At 46.4% G+C, this 18,024-nt stretch overlaps 1 protein-coding gene across 1 annotated transcript; it reads left to right on the top strand.

The window, feature by feature from the left end:
* The first annotated feature begins 439 nt into the window (after positions 1–439).
* Positions 440–2,110, top strand: CHST7 (carbohydrate sulfotransferase 7). Its single transcript, XM_057718555.1, has one exon. The coding sequence runs from the start codon at positions 625–627 to the stop codon at positions 2,083–2,085; it is 1,461 nt and encodes a 486-aa protein (XP_057574538.1). The 5' UTR covers positions 440–624; the 3' UTR covers positions 2,086–2,110.
* Positions 2,111–18,024: the final 15,914 nt, after the last annotated feature.

Here is an 18,024-nt window from a genome sequence, read left to right as displayed (position 1 = left end):
CTCAGTAACACCCACCCCGGGGCTGACGGGGGCGCTGGATGTAGATAGTGACCAGGGGCCCCACTCTAAATAGTGTGGAGGCGAATCTGCTTACGACAGAGATGGCCAAGCAGAGGACGTGAAACAGGAGAGGCAGTGGAGTTGTCCGGGTGGGGTCCACGTCCTGTCACTGGGTACATTCTGTACACACGAGCCCCTCCCTTGCTTGCAGTGAATTCATGAAGACTTGACTTCATTACAGAGGGGTTGGGGAAAGGTGGGGTCTGGCTCCCTGCGCCCCAGCCGATGTCCCCCACCCCGCGGCAACCCCGCCCGCGTCTGGCAGAGCCCTGGCCGAACCCTGGCGGGTAGAGAGGCGGGGAGAAGCCGCCGGATGGAAGGCGGGGCGGGCCGCTGCCAAGCCGGCCGATAGGCGGCTCTCCAGCGCGGAGCCGGGAGAGGGCAGGGACGCCGCCACTAGCACCACCGCCTCCCGAGTTTCCCTTGTGGATGCACAGCCCCGGTGACTCCGCTCCTCCCGGCGCAGAGGGGTCCCAAGAGGTCGGAGGAGCGGATTCCGGACGGGATTTCCGAGGAAGGGGAGAGTAAGGGCGCCCCACCCGCTCTGGGGGGGTTCGGTGAACGATGAAGGGCCGGCGGCGGCGGCGGCGGGAGTACTGCAAGTTCGCGCTGCTGTTGGTGCTGTACACCCTGGTGCTGCTGCTTGTCCCCTCTGTCCTGGACGGCGGCCGCGACAGGGACAAGGGCGCCGGGCACTGCCCCGGCCTGCAGCGCAGCTTGGGAGTGTGGAGCCTGGAGGCGGAGGCGGCGGGCGAGCGCGAGCAGGGCGCGGAGGCGCGGCCCGCCGCGGAGGGGGACGCGGACAGGTCCCCCAGGTCCCCGGGCAACCTCCCCGGCGCCGTCGGGGAGGCGGTGTCTCGCGAAAAGCAGCACATCTATGTGCACGCCACCTGGCGCACCGGCTCGTCCTTCCTGGGCGAGCTCTTTAACCAGCACCCGGACGTTTTCTACTTGTACGAACCCATGTGGCATTTGTGGCAGGCGCTGTATCCGGGCGATGCCGAGAGCCTGCAGGGCGCGCTGCGCGACATGCTGCGCTCGCTCTTCCGCTGTGACTTCTCGGTGCTGCAGCTGTACGCGCCGCCGGGGGACCCCGCCGCGCGCGCCCCGGATGCGGCCAATCTCACCACGGCCGCCCTCTTTCGCTGGCGGACCAACAAGGTCATCTGCTCGCCGCCGCTGTGCCCCGGCGCGCCCCGGGCCCGCGCCGAGGTCGGCCTCGTCGAGGACGCCGCCTGCGAGCGCAGCTGCCCACCGGTGGCTCTCCGCGCCCTGGAGGCCGAGTGCCGCAAGTATCCGGTGGTGGTCATCAAGGACGTGCGCCTCCTAGACCTGGGCGTGCTGGTGCCCCTGCTGCGCGACCCCGGCCTCAACCTGAAGGTGGTGCAGCTTTTCCGCGACCCGCGGGCCGTGCACAACTCGCGCCTCAAGTCTCGGCAGGGGCTCCTGCGTGAGAGCATCCAGGTGCTGCGCACCCGCCAGAGGGGCGACCGCTTCCACCGCGTGCTGCTGGCGCACGGCGTGGGCGCTCGCCCCGGAGGCCCGTCCCGCGCGCTGCCCGCCGCCCCGCGCGCCGACTTCTTCCTGACCGGCGCGCTCGAGGTGATCTGCGAAGCCTGGCTGCGCGACTTGCTGTTCGCACGCGGCGCGCCCTCCTGGCTGCGGCGCCGCTACCTGAGGCTGCGCTACGAGGACCTCGTGCGGCAGCCGCGCGCCCAGCTGCGCCGCCTGCAGCGCTTCGCCGGGCTGCGCGCTCTTGCCGCGCTCGACGCCTTCGCTCTCAACATGACGCGCGGCGCGGCCTACGGCGCCGACCGGCCCTTCCACCTGTCGGCGCGCGACGCCCGCGAGGCCGTGCACGCCTGGCGCGAGCGCCTGAGCCGAGAGCAGGTGCGCCAGGTGGAGGCCGCCTGCGCCCCAGCCATGCGCCTGCTGGCTTACCCTCGCAGCGGGGAAGACGGCGACGCCGAGCCGTCCGAGGACGAGGAGACGCCGCCAGAGACGGAGGCCGATGGCGCCACGTAGCCCCGCTTCCGCGCCCCTGGGAGGGATCCGGGTAAGGTGGCCCCCAGCAGGTTAGGGGCAGGAAAGGGTCTTCGGAAGCTTGGGTCAGCCTTCAAGGGAAGGGGAGGGATACCGTCTCAGATGGATCTCACCCGATGAAAATATATCTGAGCGGTAGGGGAAGCCCAGTTGGGAGCATTTGGGACAGTCATGGGACTCTCTAGCATAGCCACTTGCCTTCTCAGAGGAAGACCCTGAGAAGCGAGAGGTTCATTGCGGCTGAGGCGGAACCCAGGTCTCCCACTCCCAGTTTCCTCTATGAAGTAAGAGGTGGCAGGATCATCTGTTGAGAATGAGGGAGTGGGGAAAGGAGGGGGAAGGAGAGGGAAGAGGGGTATCATAGGTCTGAGCAGAGTAGAGAAGGTTTGAAAATCACAATGAAACTTGAGACGGGGAACTGACATGAAAAGTATAGGATTTTGGGGACCATTTGTGGTCCATGATTATGATTTTATCTTGATGTCACTCTGTCCTGTGGGGAGACCTTTTGCAGCAGTGTTCGCAGGCACAGAGAAAGCTAAAAGCAGAATTTGGGGCAAAGTTATGGACTCTTATCCTACCTACCCTAATCTGTTTCATATTTCTTTGCCTCTGCCCCTCTGGCGTGCAGACTCCGAGGCTTTCCTTCGGATTTACCAAGCATACAGCATAGTCAGTCCTCTCTTGCAACAGCTGTTGCACATGTGCGTGTCTCAGGCTCTGGTATATTGGCGTGGAATGGACTTTGCTTTCCCCTGGCTCGAGGGGTGGCTCCCCCCACCCCCACCCCCGCCCCCAATGGCTGGCGCTCGCAGGATATTTGACCATATCCCGTTCACATCAGGTCACAAAAGCTGCCTGGTCTGCTTCCTCTTGTGCGGACAGAACCTCAGGGCTGGGCTTCCCCCACTCAGCCCCATCCACTTGAGAGATGGAACCTTGGATTGTCAGTGGCAGCCTTGGCTGTGACTGCAGAAGGAGCTTTGTGAAAAGACATCCCCCCCATGTTTTTGCTGCTGTTCTTTCTCTGTAAAGCATATATCCTAAGATATCCTAAGATGCCAAAATGGGGCTTAAATGATCTCAAAATGTGTTCAGTGTCTGGGTCAGTCTATGGCCTGTTCGTTGGGCTGAGGAAAGTTTGTTCTATGTGATGTTGACCTCAGGAGTCCAGTTAGTGGCATGGGAATGCGATTCCCCAAACTGTATGAATTGGAGGAGTGCAGCCTTCTGCACCGTGCAGTCCAGAGGAGGAAGAGCAGTGCCTGGTGGGCGGAAGTGACTTGTTTCCATTCATTAGTTTATAGTGTAATTCAGTATTCCTCTGGGATGAAGCTCTGAGGACAAAGTTGAAGATGTTAATGAAGATGGATTTTGTTGTTGTTAATAGAGCCAGGGTTTCAGAGTGATTTCTTCGGAAGCTGATTTGTCTCCTAGTGATCAAGTGGTTTTCTTAGTCAGTTTCTGTAATTGCTTAGGAAGTCTGTGTTCTTTCCTGATTTCCAGAGTGAAGGTAAAAGGCACAGGGTGACTTGTCACATTTGAACAAAAACATCCTTTCATCTGCTAATCCTGTATTTACAGATGTAAGTAACATAATGGTCCCCAATCCTCCTTCACGGGTCTGAGGGAACGCCTACTGGGAGGACAGATTGCTGCAGCATTTTATGGTTTTAAGAACTGACAATCTCCCAGAAACTTTGACTCTTCTTTTTTTTTTTTTTTTTCCATTTTTGCTAACATTTGGCGCTGACTGGGGTGAGGTAAGGAAGTCAATAGAGAGGAGGGTTAGAGGACACAGTCTTCATCCTCTAGGAGGTTAGAGTCTGACATGACAGTGACTATGGGGCCAGACATCAGTGCTGCTGTTTGGAAGAGCCGGAGCCAATGGGGCTTTCTTTGCAGGGCTGCAGGAATATCTGGGAACAAGCTTTAGGCTCTTTCAAACTCTGGTGAATGAGCCCTTCCTCCTGCATTTCTGCTGGAATTATCAGGCACTTATCACGTCACCACCAACCAGTGGATTTATTAAAATGCTTGTATTCCTGGTTCCTAGAAAGATAATGTTACAGACCAACTGATGAGTTTCCAAAAGCCTGTCACACTCCACTCTAGGGACAGGAAGGGGATGGATCTTCAGGTGCCATGTGTTGAGTTAGGCATTGTGGATATATCGTTACTGTGACTGTCGATGAAAATAATCAATAAACAATCTATAATAAGAATAGGAACGAATTTTATTTTAGCGAAACTGAGGACTATACCCCAGAAGACAGGAAGACAGTCAGATGACTCCAAGGAACTGCTCCAGAGAAGCATGGTTTTCAGGCCAGTTTTACATCTTGTCAGAACAAAGATCACTAAGCAAATCAGGGATCTGTTCCTTCAAGATGTCAAAAAAAGAAAGAAAACAAAACAAAACAGATCAGCATGTACAGAGCGAGTCAGTATGGGCTTGGCTCCTGGGAAGGGAATCTTATGATTGAAGGAGTACCAGCATTGGCATCCCAGGAAGGGAGGCATTTAATCTTTATCTTTAACATGGACATTCTTTACTTCTGGTCAATGCGCTCTTTAATAATTAAAGTAGATGTGCAGTGTATGTTTGATGGGCCACAAACAGGCTGTTTTAGTTAGCATCACATTCGAGTTAAATCACGTATAAGCCAGAATGACTTCCCCATACCTCCATATGTGAACATTTCTTTCATCATGACATATTATCAGTTTTACAGATGAGAAATCAGAGACTCAGAGAAGTCAAGTAACTTGCCCAAAGTCACACCTGGGCTGCTGAGGGTCAGACAGCACTGGTGTTAGACCCCAGAGCTCAGAATCTCTCCATTATAACACACCCTCACCACTCCCCGCTCCACCTTACCATTCCCTGGCGCACTTTTGGCCCCGCAGCCAGGCTTAGTGGCTAGTCTAGGGTGAGAACCACACTTAGCTTTATTACTAACACTGAACAAACCAATAAAATAATCCCTGAACGCTGCCAACAGCACCTACACAGGAGAGCCCCTAGCTCTTCAGCTGTCCTCCCCATGGCTGTTCTTCGCTTGGGGCACCCCGGCTCAGCAGTGAGGATGGGCTACACGTGAATTAACCTGAGTGACTTCTGGATGCTCCAGACCCGACAGCCAGGATTTGGCAGGGAAGGAGGCAGTGCACTTTTTTTCAGGGCTGGGTGGGGACCGAAGCACCAAACCAAGTCACCAAGGACCTAGGCCCTTTCCATCTTTTCCATCTTCTTGGCTTTCTTTCACCAACTTATCTTCCCACTGTCACAAGATGGTAGCCTCAGCAAGAAGCATCACTTCCTCACCTAACTACACAAGGTTGTGAAAATTCAGAAAGGAAGGAAGATGGTTACTAAGAGGTAGAGTTTTACCTCGTATATCTCTCTTCCCTCCAATCTGGTTATAAAACCATCCCCAGAACCCCCTACTGCAGCCAACTTCCTTTTATGTCTCATTGGCTAGAACTGGGTCACGGTGGTCTGCCCTAGCCCAGTAATTGGCGAAAGGCAAGGGGGTCATCATGATTGACTTAGACCAGTGGATTCTCAGCCCTGGCTGAACATTACATTCACCTGAGGAGCTTTCTTTTTTTTTTTTTAATGTCAATATTAAGAGCTCCATCCTCAGAGATTTTGATTTAATTGGCCTGGGGTGCGATCCAGTTATCGGGATGTTTTAAAAGCTCCCCAGGGGATTGTACAGTGCAGCCAAAGTTGAGAGCCACCGACTTGGATCAGTCATGCTTCATCTGGGCCCTTGCTCCTGGAACAAGATCAGGATGGGGACTAAAGTTGATGAGCAGGGAACTGTCTGCCACAGTCACTTATGTGAAGGAACTTAGAACTGTGAAATACCAAGCAGCTGTAGGGTGTTAATATGGAAACTCGGTAAATTATTCACGGCTCCATTTATCACCCTCTCACATTCCTTCAAATGCTTTGTTGTCCGTAGCTCCTTATCTATAATCCATCACAGTACACTACCCACTACTGTTCTGAACAGACTCATGTGCTGTCCTATCCTTTTCAGCGGTGTCCCTTTGACCTCTGCCCTTGGTAGGACCCAAGATGTCATTCCTGTAGGCATTTAAGACATCTTGGTCTTTGTTCTTGACAAGCTAGATGGATCCTTTGAATGAAATTAGGAAGGGAGGTAAGTTGCACTGTCACCGAAACCCCAACAATCAGAAAGCTTTCTTTCTAAGGAAATCATCCAAACAGAAAAAGAAATGAGCAGCCATCACCAAATCCCTAACAAAGCATTTTGAAAGTCATTCCATTTTAGTAACGCCAAATGGCTTATGTATAAAAATCACTGAAATACCTCTTGCTTAAACAGCAGTTTGTACTGCGAAAAAACAGGCATTTGTTAAACATTGATCCTACATAGAATTTCTCATTCAACAGAATTTGTTCAAATTCCTAATTGTAAATCAATATAGGTACTGTGTTGAAGCCAGGGGGCTAGAAGTTAGGATGGGGTGTGTGTGTGTGTGTGTGTGTGTGTGTGTGTGTGTGTGTGTAAACATAGTAGTTGAGTACTTGAGTGGCAGGGATGCAGTAAGATGCAAACAATTTTTAAAAACACATCCATGTCCCAAATCTTATCTCCCCCTAGTGAGGTTAGCGCTGCCTTTGACTAAGACATTCTTGGAGCTCCACCTTGGGGCTGCCTTCCCAGGCAGGATGCCTTCAGTTGATGGTGGATTTGGTATTTAGGAAAAATCAAGATTTATCAAGTGTGGCAAGTGAAGCAGGGGAGGAGGCTGCTCCTGCAAAGTGAGGTGTGGCCATAAGGTAGTAACCGTCATTCCTTGGCTCATATGAAATCAGTTTTTATATTAGGGTATAGGAACCCAGGCATCAGAGCCTGGCTTTCCGGGTGGCTACATGATTGACTTTGGCAAGTCCCTAAACCATGTTGGCTTTAGTGTTCTTACCAATAAGAAGAAAAGGTTGAATTAAGAGGATTTACAAGTTTTCTTGGTGCCAAGTGGGTGTGTGCGTGACATTTATTGAGTGCCTATTTTGTGTGCTGTTTTACTTGCTTAGTGCATGTTGTCGGAGTTACTCCTCATCTTAGCTTTGTATGAATGGGGAAACAAGCTCAGAGAGGTTGGGTAATTGTTAAGGATAATACAGCCAGAGGATTAAAATCAGGTGCTCTCTATTTTGAAACGTGTTTAAAATTTTTTTAGAAATAATATAAGCATGAGGCGAAAAAATAGTTCAGCAGTTTAGGAGAATATAATATAGCTGCCATCCTCAGTTCATAGAAGTAACCACTGCGTTTCTTGTGATATATGTCTAGAAATATTTTATGCAAATTCAAACAGAAATATATAGCCTTTTTGTACTTAAATCTTTTTATTTTTAATTCCTTAACATTTTTAAATTGAGATATGACTCATAACATTACATTACTTTCAGGTGTACAACATAATGGTTCACTATCTGTATGTATTATAGAAGATCTCCACAATTAATCTAGTTAATATCCATCACCATACATTACATAGTTTTTGTCTTATGATGAGAACTTTCAAGATCTACTTTCTTAATAACTTTAAAATATATGGGACTTCCCTGGTGGTCCAGTGGTTAAGAGTCACCTTCCAATGCAGAGGACGTGGGTTCGATCCCTGGTGGGGGAACTAAGAACCCACATGCCGTGGGGTAACTAAGCCTGCACGCTCTAAAGCCCGCATGCCACAAGTAGAGAGAATCCTCCCGGTACAATGAAAGATCCTGCGTGCCACGACTAAGATCCCGTGTGCTGCAACTAAGACCCAATGCAGCCAAATAAATAAATATTTTAAAATGTATATATATGGGAATTTCCTGGCTGTCCAGTGGTTAGGACTCCGTGCTCTCACTGCTGAGGGCCTGAGTTCCATCCCTGGTTGGGGAACTAAGATCCCACAAGCTGTGCGGCACAGCCAAAAAAAAAAAAAAAAGATACACACACACACACACATTATTATTAACTGTAGTCACCATGCTGTACATTATATCTCCATGACATATTTATTGTATAACTGGAAATTTATACCTTTTGACCCCCTTCACCCATTTCAACCCTTGCACCCTCTGCCTCTGGCAACCACCGGTCTGTTCTTTGCATCTGTAGTTCATGGGTTTTGGGGGGGGGGGTAGAGGGCTAGATTCCACATATAAGTGAAATCATATAGTATTTGCCTTTCTCTTTCTGACTTATTTCATTTACATAATGCCCTCAAGGTCCATCCATGTTGTCACAAATGGCAACATCTCATTCTTTTTTATGGCTGAATAGTAGTCCCTTGTATACATATATACCATATTTGCTTTATCCATTCATTCACTGATGAACACGTAAGTTATTGCCATATCTTGGGTGTTGTAAATAATGTTGCACTGAATGTAGGGGTACAGATATCTTTTTGAGTTAGTGTTTTCATTTTCTTTGGATAAATACCCAGCAGTGGAATTGCTGGATCCTATGGCCATTCTGTGTTTAACTTTTTGAGGAGCCTCCATCCCGTTTTCCATAGTGGCTGCACCAATTCACATTCCCACCATTCTTGGGCGACAGGGAGGGGCGCTTTGCTGTACTGGATTTCTGCTGTCATCTACCGAGAGTCCAGAAACATGATGGCAAAGATGAGGTTATCAAAACCGTGCCTTTGAAGATGGAGGAGAGGATTCAAATCTCCAAGTTCCAGATTCTAAATAATGAGGCAATCACTGTCTTGGACAAGTACTTGAAGTTGGGCTATGGAGAGAACATGGCCGTGGGGCACGTTCACCGCTCTCAGCCATCCATTTGCCAGTCCCTAGCCAGCAGCTGAGGGCACATATATCACCTGTTTTTATTTTTTTGATTGTTTATTTGTTTTGTTTTGGTTTTTTTAGCTGCATTGGGTCTTCGTTGCTGTGCTCAGGCTTTCTCTAGTTTCGGTGAGCAGGGGCTTCTTTTGTTGCGGAGCACGGGCTCTAGGTGTGCGGGCTTCAGTAGTTGCAGCACATGGGCTCAGTAGTTGTGGCGCACGGGCTTAGTTGCTCCCCAGCATGTGGGATCTTCCTGGACCAGGGATCGAACCCATTTCCCCTGCACTGGTAGGCGAATTCTTAACCACTGGGCCACCAGGAAAGTCCCTACCACCTGTTTTTGAAGAGTCTCAATACCGACTACATTTAATCACCACAAGGGCACGTTTTTCTTTCTATAAATTGTTTTGTGAGAATTTTAGGGACTATTTTTCAGTATCTTTGTGTGCCAAAGTGGGATGCTTTTTTTTTTTTTTTTTTTTTTTCCGGCCACACAGCTTGCGGGATCTTAGTTCCTCCACCAAGGAGCAAACCCTGCAGTGGAAATGAAGTCCTAACCACTGGACAACCAGGGAAGCCCCTAAAGTGGCATACTTTTCAATCTAAAAAGCTTAATTTTATAAAATTGACTTACTTTTCTAGACTAAAATTGTATATGCTTTTGGTAATTGGAAACTCTGAAAATATTGGCTGCTGAGTGTTGCCATCATGTTCTTACAAAATTATTTTCCATTTTTTTATGGAATGTTCCAACAGCTAGCTATGTCACAAGGTACTGCTGAATTCATCCATTTATCCCTTAGCAAAGGATCAGTAATGTTTAGAGAAAATTTGTGGACTTAAACAAGAAACTTAATGACAGCGAATTGATTTCAAATCTTTTACCGATGAGCATTAAACAATGATTAAGTATTTAGCTTTCGTTTAGGGATTTTTCTGATAGTCTTTTGCGAGTAATCTTTTCTAAGTAATTCTTCCCTTCCTTTTCTTGGTGTCAGTGTTTCAGAAAATAGTGAACTCGATTCCTCTGCTTTCCCTAAATCCAGTTGTGACAAAATCTAATTTGTGAGGTATGATTTAAAGGTTACAGAAATAAAACTAATGTAATCTAAAAAAAAAAAAGTTCCTATATCTTCTTCTTTCTAGTGACTGTCTAGTATTTCATTGTAGGAATGTATTGTAACATATTTAGCCAGTTCCTAGTCCCAACATTTCATTGCTACATTTTTAATAGCATCCTTTGCATACATGTAAGTATGTCTACAAGAAAAATTTCTATAGTAGGGCGACCTTATAGAGCAAAAGGGATATAGGCTTTTTTACATTTTGAGAGGTTAAGTTGTTTAAAGTTGCACCAACTTTTGCCCCCACCAGCTGTTTCTTGGAGCGTCTGTTTCCTAGACTTTCAACAACAAGCATTTTATCTTTTTTTTTTTTCAACTTGGCTAGTGTGATGGGTGGAAAATCCTTTTTCCCAGCACCCTGGTGCTCTCTGACCCTACAGTTCATCTCAGACAGTGAATAATTGCCTCCCACCTCAGGTTGTGGTAACCAGATGCTGAGATGAAATTCATTTCTTAGTCCTTCTTCAATGCACCTGGATTTACAAAGTGTCATGTTTGTGATTCTTTTGAAGGACTGGACACATTTTGCAATCAAAATGATCATCCCTTTATGAAACCACACTTACACAGGGCGTCAGATTGTAGCAAGCTTCTTATTAAGCTGGCCTCCTCCTGGTACTGCTGCAGGGGATTGTACCTAGTGACTTGAACTTCAGCTATTTGGGGACACTATCACTGGGGAACTGAGGCTGATTTTAAATAAGGTTGAAGTCTATACATTTTCTCTATACGCCGGAGAGCCCTCTTTATTGGGGGGTGGGGGGAGGGGGGGCGGGGGTAGAGGGCAGAAGTACCCATTTGCAGTTGTTGAGGCAGGATTCAGAGGGTTTTCAAAGAGGCTTTTTTAGCCTGGGCAGGGATTTGTTTTCCATGAATACAAATGTAATATAAATAGTTGGGAGTGATGCTTTTAGAAAACATTTATAAGCAGCTGGCTTAAAATTCCTCAGTATGCCTTTTCTCAGCCTATTCTCAGTACAAGCAGCACAGAAAAGACTGCAACTAAAAAAAGCTGACCAGGACTTGCTTTTGTGTGTCCAGTCGAACAAGGTGACAAATAAATGAACCCCTGTCTCTGTGAGGTCCCCTGGCCCCTCATCCTCTCGGAACTTGTACTATTCAAAGAACCGTTTCTGCTCAGGTGCAGTATAAAATAAGAACAGCGGGGACTAAGAAACAGCTGTGGCCCAAGTTCAAGAACACAGGGAAGTGGAGAACTATTGGGGAGCTGAACAGGAAGCAGTTTCAGCCCGAACAAAGTTGCCGAGCTCGGTGATGTCTTCATGGGAACGGGAAGCCTTCAGCTCTGCTCCAGCCCACGGGCACCGGGCCAGCAGCTGTTAGTCTGCTGGATGCTGGGAAGACATCTGAGCAGCAGCTGATAGTGAATGTTTTGGAATTTGGAGGGTTAAGAGGTGGAGGAAGACGACCACCACGTTTGACTTCATCGATGACCACACTGAGTACATTTCCCCTACCCTAAAACGAATGCAGCAGGGGGCTTGGCTGTAGAGTCACACTTTAAAAATAGCCACTGAGGTAGAGATGTTTTTTCACTGGTGGAATGGAAGCCCTTTCTGTTACGTATTATCTTCAGGCAGAGGTGTTAGAAGGAGCCCCGAAGGCACAGGGAGAGTTGTGAGAATACAGGGCAGTCTCTGGGCCCTGCCAGTAAGAAGCCTCAAATCTGGCCTGAAATGCAAACACCTAGAGGGCCAGCTTGGACAGATTAATATTGTGTGATTAAGATGGTTTGGTCACAGTAACCAGCAGGCTGGAAACAGAGAGAAAGCAGCCTAACTGAAAGGCTGAAATAGAACATTACAGCAGCGTTTATCAGGTATGGGGAGTGGGTGGGGGCTCAAAACTGAGTTCGTTTGTATAGATGATGAACTGGTGAAGTTATGAGCAGCTCCCCCACCCCCACCCCCCATGAACTGGGAGGCTGGCTGAAGCAGTCCTGGCATTCAGATCAGGTGAACATCAAGGAAAAATGTCCCAGGGCTTTGAGGGTCACTTTCCCCATGGCTGAGACCAGACATTACCAAAAAGGGCTCATTACTGCCTCAGAGAGCTTATGGGAACAGTAAGCCAGAAATACTAAAATCAAGATAATGTTTTAAAAATAGGACTTCCTTTCGAGCAGCCTAGAGCTGGCGCATGTTAAATATATAGATTTTCGAAGCAATGCAATAGATGTTGTCTCTTCCTCTAATAAAGGATATTGCTAACAGGAATGTGAGAAGGGGAAACAACACATTTTTCAAGTTCTGCAAACAACAAAAAAGTTAAACTTTTGTTGCCTTTTTGTGCACTCCCCTCCCCCCATCACCCCCCCCACCGCCCCCACCCCCACTGGGAATCGCCAAGGGGACTACTTTACATAAAGGAGATGGTCGGCTGAAAATAAACACACACAGCCCTCCCAAAGAACAACAAAACTCCCAGCATTATTGAATGCCTTTTAGATTTATTTTATTTTTATTTCTCAACAGTGAAAGGGGAAGAGAAATCATTTTGAGCTCAGGAAAAATCCATGTCCTGCTCCTATGTATGGCAATCTCTGGCAATCCTATGGTCCCAGGAGAGGACTGGTGTATGGCTCTCCAGTGTCCTTTGCGAATGTGAACCTGCTCTTGGCCATGGGCCATTTTATCCCCGCCAGACTGTGGACAGCGCCAGGGAAAGGTGAAACAGACACAGTGCCTCTCTCTGCAGGGAGAACCAGAAGTGATGGGCTAGACCTGGGCTGACCCACAGACTCTGTACCCTAACTAGCCATCCTAACCTGTGAATCCTGGAGCTGATGGGAGGCGGCCCTAGTGCCCCCTACTCCATTGACCCATAGCCCCTGTACGGGCCAAAGGGCTGCCTGAATGCCAGTTCCAAGCTCTGGTCACTTCCCATCCCTGTGCCCTCACTAACCCCTGCCACCCCAACTTGGTAGATGGCAAACATCTGCAAGTGGGCGGTCAAATATATATTATACTGACTTCATTCCTTTATTTGAGTTGGAAACGACTTTACTCACAAAAGCAATTATGTACAACAATTAAAATTATATCTTGGAGCAGCTCAATGAAAGGGAAAAACAAAAGTCAACTAGGCAAACTCACCTCTTTCCAAGTGTTATTAACACTGGTTTGGAGCACATTCCTTTTGTTCTGAAGTGAGCTCAAAAATTTGGGAAATTTTTAGCTGGGGGTGGGTATGATAAAATTGGAAACGTGTTATTATTTTATTCTCTTCTACTGGGGAAATGTCATGGCCATTTCATTTTTGCACTAGCTAACTCTGGGGCTTGACTAATGAGTCACATGGAATGAGGTTTTACTCTAATTTCCGGAGCAGAGAAGTGAGTCTTCTTCTCCCACTGGGGGCAGGGAGGGGTGGGGATGCATCTCAGCTCTGGACATGGGCTGCCCAGAGCTAGGCAAGTGGCTTCTCCTCTAGTTTCCCCTTTACTCCCCAGGCAAGAGTTTTTATTTGTTTGTATTTCTTTCTTTTTTTTTTTTTTCTGTTCATTTTTATTTTTTTTAAAGATTTTTTTTTTTTTTTTTTGATGTGGACCACTTTTTAAAGTCTTCATTGAATTTGTTACAGTATTGCTTCAGTTTTATGTTTTGGGTTTTTGGCCGCAAGGCTTGTGGGATCTTAGCTTCCTGACCAGGGATCGAACCCACACCCCCAGCATTGGAAGGCAAAGTCTTAACCACTGGACCGCCAGCGAAGTCCCTTTGTTTTCTTTTAAACTCAGTCTCTGTTTTCACCTAAAGAGAGAGTTGTTTCATGTATTAAATGGGACTGAAACTATTATTGACCAATGCAAAGATACTGGTGTCTCCGCCACTGCCACTTCATTTTTCAGATTGAAAGTCTGGAAATGATTTATAACGTATGCTGCTTAAAGTACATTTTTGGCTATTTGGGGGGGGAGTGTGGTATATTAGCAAACTCAGTGTTTCCTATTCCATTTTGCTTTAGAGTCACAGGGAGGGAATGCTTGCACTTTGACATTTTTGGTATTTCAAGTATTATTTTAACATTATCCCTAGGCAGCTCCCTTAAAAAGAAAAAAAGAAAAAAAAGACAACTTAATGGCTCTATTGTCACAAACTTTGTCAGTCATTTCCGTTTTCCTTGGCACTGCGTTTCACTAATTTGAGGTGAAAACAGGAAGGTGAAAAATGCTTAACCCGGGTTAACAGATAAAGTTAGATGGTAACATAACCCACAGAGGGCGGTTCCAGAGTAGGATGTTGGGAGATGACCTCCCCCCACCCTCACCCGCAAGAACGCGTTGCCCTTGAAAAGGAGGCTAATGGCTGTCCTCGGACCATTTGTCCTGCAGCGGGTCCAGGAGGAAGGCTGTTACAATAGGCTGGAAAGTAATTCCCCCGCGATAACGGGACCCGCTAAATACCCGGAAACCTCAGCTCCCCGCCGCCGCAGTGCCAAGTCCTGGCACCAACTTTTAGGGTCTGTGAAGTGGCTTCTGGTGGGGAACGCGGGGCACCTCACCTGCCACAAGTGTGTGGGCAGGGACAGGCGAAACCAAGAAAAACTGGAAGGAAAGAGGGGCTAGTAGAAATCTTACAAGTACAATTCAAGGGGGGGAGGGAGGTGCCCCGCGGGGGACGCCCAGGGCTCGGTACCTGACTTGAAACGGACCAGGAAGGGCCACTGAGAGAGGCAGATTCTTTTGGCCGAATCTTCTGTTCTCAACCTTGAAGGCAGGCAGAAAGTTGATTCTTCCTCCTCCCCCATCCCAGCTTCGAAGGTTGAAAAAAGTATGATTAAAATGCTAAGAGTGTGTCTTCCTGAATTATTCCGCCCTGGGGAGCCTCAGCCAAGCCAACTGCAGGCAATCGCGGCCTGGAATGAAGTTTCCCTTTGATGGCAGTGAGGCTATTAGTAGGTCAACCAGCTGCATTTAGGGCCCGGCTGGTCATTTAAATACTCGGGGGAACTGTAGCAAAGGAGATAAAATACACCCAACTCAAGGGAGTATGACTTTGAATCTTTAAGTAAACAATCCATTTTTTAAAAGTGCAAGTGAATTTGTGAATTAATTTGAGTATTAAGGAATGATTTCACACTTAAGTGCCACATTAAAAAGAAAGACCTTTTATACATGCTTCACAAAACGATGTACAGAAATCTCGGTAATTCTGGAAGTTAATTCCACTAAGACAGTTTTTAAAATTATCTATTCTCTATTATTATACAGGATAGGTCTTTAAATACTTCTGACTTCGGAATGACCAGAAGGGTCTACACCATTTCAGGTGGTTCAGGCAGTAGCAAACATTCTCCCCAGACACTGGGCAAGTGGAAATCATTTTAACCAAGAAGTTTAGTAGCTTAAATTTCAGTTCTACATTGTTAAACATCTAGCAGTTGGGGAAAAGGGCAAAGCTGGATAATTAGTAACTGTAGCTGGCTGATAACTTGAGAATTCAGTTTTAAACCATGCACCCAGACTTGAATACTTCATGGCTGCAAATGAATCTGGCCCCATACTATTAAGAAGAGTGGGGTATGGAATTAATTAAATTCTTAATCCTGTATCTAAGAGGCTTAAGAATTTGGGGGAACATCACACTAAGAATTCATGGACATGTTTATGTTTCAAACACAACCAAAAGTAATAAAAAAAAAAGGTGGGAAATTAACTGATGGTTTTTGTAGGGTCTACTTGGAGGTGAAGTCAGAAACTGGAAGGTATTTGAGCATCTCTGCCCTGGTGTAGTGACATTCAGGAACAGAGACCAAACCAGAAGGATGGGAATCCATTTCTGACGTGAAGAAAGGGCCTTGTGGGGTTACTGCCTGTGCCCAGCCTGGCTTAGCAGGACTTCAGAACTGTTATTCAAATACTCCAGAGGCAGCAGTAGATCTTTGAGGGCACCTGTCTCTCCTCTTCTCCCACCTTGTACTGCTGGGTGATTTGATAAAAAATTTGGACTTATGTAAAGCAGCATTTCAGGTAGATTTTTTAAAAAATTTAAAGGTTTTTTTTTTAAAAAGTTTATTTTATTAATTTTTTTTTAGCTGTGTTGGGTCTTTGTTGCTGCATGGGCAGGCTTTCTCTAGGTGAGATGAGCAGGGGCTACTCTGTTGCAGTGCACAGGCTTCTCATCATGGTGGCTTCTCTTGTTGCAGAGCTCAGGCTCTAGGCACGCAAGCTTCAGTAGCACGTGGGCTCAGTAATTGCAGCACACAGGCTTAGTCGCTTCGCGGCATGTGGGATCTTCCCGGACCAGGGATTGAACCCGTGTCCCCTGCATTGGCAGGCGGATTCTGAACCACTGTGCCACCAGGGAAGTCCCTAAAGAAGGTTTTTAATAAAAGGATTTAAAGAGTGCTTATGGGTCCAGAGGTTGGGCTGATAGTATCTCCATAAATGTCTGTCGGGACGTGGGATCTGATCAGGCAACATTTAGCACTTGGTTAGTTATTGACAGAAAGCCACCCCGAGTTAATGCCAAGTTGTTCTCAAGTCTTTAAAATGACCCAAATGGAGAGCTGAATGCATTGCACAAAGAAAGAGTGACAGAGGAAAACTTTTTATTTTGAAGTAATTATACTCATGGGAAGTTGCAAAAATAGTACAGAGAGGTCCAGTGTACCCTTCATCCAGCTTTTCCCGAAGATAATGTCTTACACGTAGACCAATATCAACACCAGGAAATTGACATTGGTACAATCTATAGGTCTTATTCAGTTTTCAGCAGTTTTTACATGTACTCATTCTGTGTGTATGTGTATGCACAGATCTGTGTAATTTTATCACATGTATGTAAACACCACCACAATCAAGATACAGAACTGTTCCATCAGCAAAAAGAAACTCTCTTATGCTATCCCTTTATAGTCACATACCTCACCTCATCCCACCCCTTTCCCTGGCAAACACTAATCTGTACCTCATCTCTATAACTATTATTTCAAGATTGTTACATAAATGGAATCATACAATATATAACCTTTTGAAATTGTTTGTTTTCATTGAGTGTAATTCTCTGGAGATCCATCCAGGTTGTTGCGTGTATCCTTTTCATTGCTGAGTAGTGTTCCATGGTATGGATGTACCACACTTTGTTTAACCATTAACCCATTGGAAGGGCATTAGGATTGTTTCCAGTTTTGGACTTATTACAAATAAATCTGCAAGGAATATTTGAGTATAGGTTTTTGTGTGAATGTAAAATTTCATTTCTTTGAGATGAATGCCCAGGAGTGGAGTTGCTGGATTGTGTGGTATATGTATGTTTAGTTTTATAAGAAACTACCAAACTAATTTTCAGGGTGGCTGTACCATTTTACATTCCCACCAGCAACGTATGAGAGAGAAATTTCCATGCGGCCTCCCCAGCATTCAGTATTGTTGCTATGTGGTATCTTAGCCGTGCTAATAGGTATGAAGTGGTATGTCATTGTAGTCTTCATTTGCATTTTCCTAGTGCCTAGTGATGTTGAACACCTTTTTATGTGGTTATTTGCCATCCATATCTCCTATTTGGTGAAATGTTGGTTCAGGTGTTTTGCCCATTTACTAACTGGATTGTCTTTTACTCTTGAATTTTGAGAGTTATTTGTATATTCTAGATAAAAGCCCTTTGTCAGATATGTGGTTGCAAATATTTTCTCCCAGACTGTATCTTGTTTTTTCATCCTCTTAACAAGATCTTTTGCAGAGCAGAAGTTTTAAAATTTTGATGAAATCCAATTTATCATTTTTTCTTTTGTGGATTGTGCATTTGATGTCATGTCTAAAAACTGTCTGTCCTTCACCAGTATCACAGTTTTCATTAATGTAGTTAGATGTAGCATAATATTGAAGTGATTATTCCTACTTTATTCTTTTCCAAAAAGGTTTTAGCTATTCTAGTTTCTTTGCCTTTCCATGTAAATTTTAGAATAAGCTCATCTATATGTATAAAAGGCATTGATAGAATTTGA

This window comes from Hippopotamus amphibius, chromosome X, assembly GCF_030028045.1.
Source record: "Hippopotamus amphibius kiboko isolate mHipAmp2 chromosome X, mHipAmp2.hap2, whole genome shotgun sequence".
In the NCBI taxonomy this organism is placed as follows: Eukaryota; Metazoa; Chordata; class Mammalia; order Artiodactyla; family Hippopotamidae; genus Hippopotamus; species Hippopotamus amphibius.
Note: the sequence above shows the minus strand (reverse complement) of the source record. Positions and strands in the feature narration are given on the sequence as shown.